Here is a 3356-nt window from a genome sequence, read left to right on the forward strand (position 1 = left end):
GAGAGAGAGAGGGTAAGCAAGGCGTCTAGGGGGAGACTGACATGACAGCGACCCCGTTCCCACCAGCTCTGACTCCACAGAAATAAATCACCCACTCTGTGCCCACGAGCGCACGGGGCTTTTTCACAAACAGCACTTCATCCTCACTGCAACCCCATAAAGAGGTCATCACTGTCCCCATTTCATAGATGAGGGAGCAGAGACCCAACAAGGCAGAGGTTGCTCAGGACGGTTCAGTGGCAGAGCTGGGACTAGAATCCAGAAGGGGACCCCGGTCCAGCGCTCTGCATATGCCGTGCGTCTCCTCTCACCCACTGGCACCCCAACCTGTGCTGTGCCTGGGGGCACAGGAGTCCAGCTGGGCTCAAGAACAGCATGGATGTGGGGGCCAGAGCCCTCAGTGCACTTGGCAGACTGACCCCTCTGTGACCTGCCACTGAGCACAGGCTGGGACCATAAATCAGTCACGTGGCAGGGATGGGGACAGAAGATCCCATAAGAGGTCTGTTTCCTGTGCTAACAGGCCAGGTGGCCTCCAGCTGTCCCCTGGGAGCAGTGTCAGAACGAAGCCTCCACAGACTCACAGGATGGGATGCCCTCTGGGGAGCTACTGGCAGCAACAGTCCTGTCCCACCGCAATCTTGCTCAGGTTTGGGTGGGCGGGGTGAGAGGAGGGGCGAGAGCAGGAAGAACAGCCCTGAAGAGGAGGGCGGAGCAGGAGCAGTGCTGATGCAGCCACTCCCGCCCTGCCCGCTGGCCTCCACAGCCGGCTCTCTCCTGGCAGCCAGCTCTGCTGAGGCAAAAAGGCTGGGTCTGACCCGGCCAGTGTGGCCCAGTGGTTGAGAGTTGACCTATGAACATGGTTCAATTCCCAGTCAGGGCACATGCCCAGGTTGCAGGATGGATCCCCAGTGTAGGGTGTGCAGGAGGCAGGAGGCAGCCGATGGAAGTTTCTCTCTCATCGATGTTTCTATCTCTCTGTCCCTCTCCCTTCCCTCTAAAATCAATTAAAAAAAACATATTTTAAAAAATAAAAAAGGCTGGCTCTGCTTACAGCTAACATCCTTCATTTACTTCAAACAACCAGTCAGTTCAACGGGGGGGTGAAAAACAGCCTGTGAACTTGCCCTTCCCCCAAAGTGTGTGTCCTCAGACCTCAGGCTCCAAGCAGGTCACGCAAACACTCAAATCTCAGAGGCTCCCAATACCCAGCCTTGCCCTTCACACCCTGGCCGAGCAAGAAGGAAGGAAAGTCCAGGGGGTGCAGAGAATCCCTCACCAGGACGAGGGGAGCTGGGGTGGTGGGACCGGGCTGGAAGTCCCTGGGGCTGAGGCAAGCATCCGGTCACACCCAGGCCTCTTTCCTCTCGCTCCTCCCTTCTGAGCTGCCATTGTGTTGGGCCGGCCCAGCACAGAGCTGGAGCCCCTGTCCCTCTCACCCTTTCCCGTGACTGGAAGGCAGTGGAAGATTCTGGCCCCTTCTCGGCCCCTTCCCCTTCACACTTTCCTCAGGCTGGAAGTCGCTGATCTCTCCACCCTCCTTTTCTCGGCCTCATCCTCAACCAGCAACACTACGGGTGCAGGAGGAGGAGAGCGGCTGGCCCAGCTGCCAGGTGGAGCTGGCTGTGGGTGGGGGGAGGGGCTCCAGGTGACGCGGAAGGATGGATCTTTGTGGGCAGCGCCCCTCTTCCTGGTAGCTCATCCTCTTCCACCCAAAACGATTGTACAACAGAGGGCAGAGGGGTGAAGGGCCGTGGAGCGGGTGAGGGAGGCTCACTTGGAGCTGGGAGCCGAGTGGTCTGCGTGGAGGAAGGTGGCGGTGGTGTAGTTCTGGAAGAGAGGCTGGAGGAACATCCCGATGGTGCCAAAGACACAGACGAAGACAAAGATCCAAAGGAACAGCCGGTCGATCACCATGGCGACATACTTCCAGTCCTCGCTCACCTGGACGGGGACAAATGATGCCCAAGGGTATCAGTCACATGATGCAAGAGAGGAGAGGAATGGGTATAAGCAGGTCCCACCTTACACACACACACACACACACACACACACACACACACACCACGCCTCTCCCTCAAGATCCCAGAGTGACCTTTCCAAAGCCCCCAGCAGTGGCCCCACTGCCTTCAGGACCTATCCAAACTCCCAAATCTGGAACCAAGACCCACCCATGACAGTAAGAGCTCACCCCCATCCTCTTCCGTGTTCTAACTCAGATTTACCAAACCCCACATGGGCTCTCAGTTCTCCATGCCTTTGGGTTTCTTTTCTGTCTAGAATTCCTGTCCTCTCTGTCTATACCTGGTGAACTCCTATACATCCTTCAAAGCCCAAATCAAATGTTACCTCTCCTATGAAAGCTTTCCTGATGCCCCTGATAAGATTGAACCCTTTGTCCCTTCTGGGTTCCTTTAACACTGTGTACACATTTCTAGCACAGTATTTATACTGCACTGTGTTACCATTCCAATTTGCATATCTACACCCCCTCCCTCTGCCCCCCCCCCCCGCCCCATACCTCTTCCTTCAGCTCCTAAACCACAAGGGCCCGTCAAATTCATCTTTGTAATTCCAGCACATGGAACACAGAGTACCAGTAAATGGGTGTTGAATTAGTCAATGAATGGCTCCCTCTGCTCCTTACATGACTGCACGGGGAGCGCCATCCAACAGTATCATCTTGAGCACCCAGGCCCCAGACGGTGAGGACTAAGTCCCAGATGTGAACAAATGAGTCAAAAAGACAATGGCCTCTGTGGGTTTCAGGGGAAGCTCTGGCTCCCCTCGGAGCTGCTCCACGCCAGCCTGAGTCCAGGTCTTAGCACACATGTTCATCTGCAGCCCCGCTAGCTGGGGGATGGGAAGGAGGCACCTGTGCCCTTCATTTAGTCAGCAGCTGAATAATGACTCATTCATGTCACAGGTGTGCCTGCTGTGTACCTGGCACCATGCTGGCACTGGGGATATAATGAGCGCGAGACAAACACATCCTGTGGGTTACAGTCTACTGAGAGAGATGGGCACAAAATAAGTAAAAATAAAAGAATTACACCCTGGCCAGGTAGCTTAGTTTGGTTGGAGCATCATCCCATGCACCAAAAGATTTGCGGGGTTCGATTTTCCTGGGGGCACATACCTAGGGTTTTGGGCTCAATCCCCCAGTTGGGGGCACATACTCAAGGGCAAACCGATCCATGTTTTCTCACAATCAAATGGTTCCTCTCTCTTCTCTCTCCTCTCTAACTAGTGGAGTGAGCTCTCTATCCAATCTATTCTCCCTCCCTTCCCTTTTTTCCCCGAAAACAAAGTAAAATCAAAACCCCCCGGGGAAGGGTAAACAAAAAAAAAAAAAC

At 54.7% G+C, this 3356-nt stretch overlaps 1 protein-coding gene across 1 annotated transcript in view; it reads right to left on the reverse strand.

The window, feature by feature from the left end:
• Positions 1–1317: 1317 nt before the first annotated feature.
• CHRNB2 (cholinergic receptor nicotinic beta 2 subunit) overlaps positions 1318–3356 on the reverse strand; it is a 19602-nt gene continuing 17563 nt past the window's right edge. Inside the window, exon 8 of the mRNA XM_014461141.2 lies at positions 1318–1944. Within this exon, the coding sequence (XP_014316627.1) occupies positions 1774–1944 (171 nt within the window). The 3' untranslated portion in view covers positions 1318–1773. The remainder of the gene's footprint in view (positions 1945–3356) is intronic.

Source organism: Myotis lucifugus, unplaced genomic scaffold (assembly GCF_000147115.1).
Source record: "Myotis lucifugus unplaced genomic scaffold, Myoluc2.0 scaffold_151, whole genome shotgun sequence".
Taxonomy (NCBI): Eukaryota; Metazoa; Chordata; class Mammalia; order Chiroptera; family Vespertilionidae; genus Myotis; species Myotis lucifugus.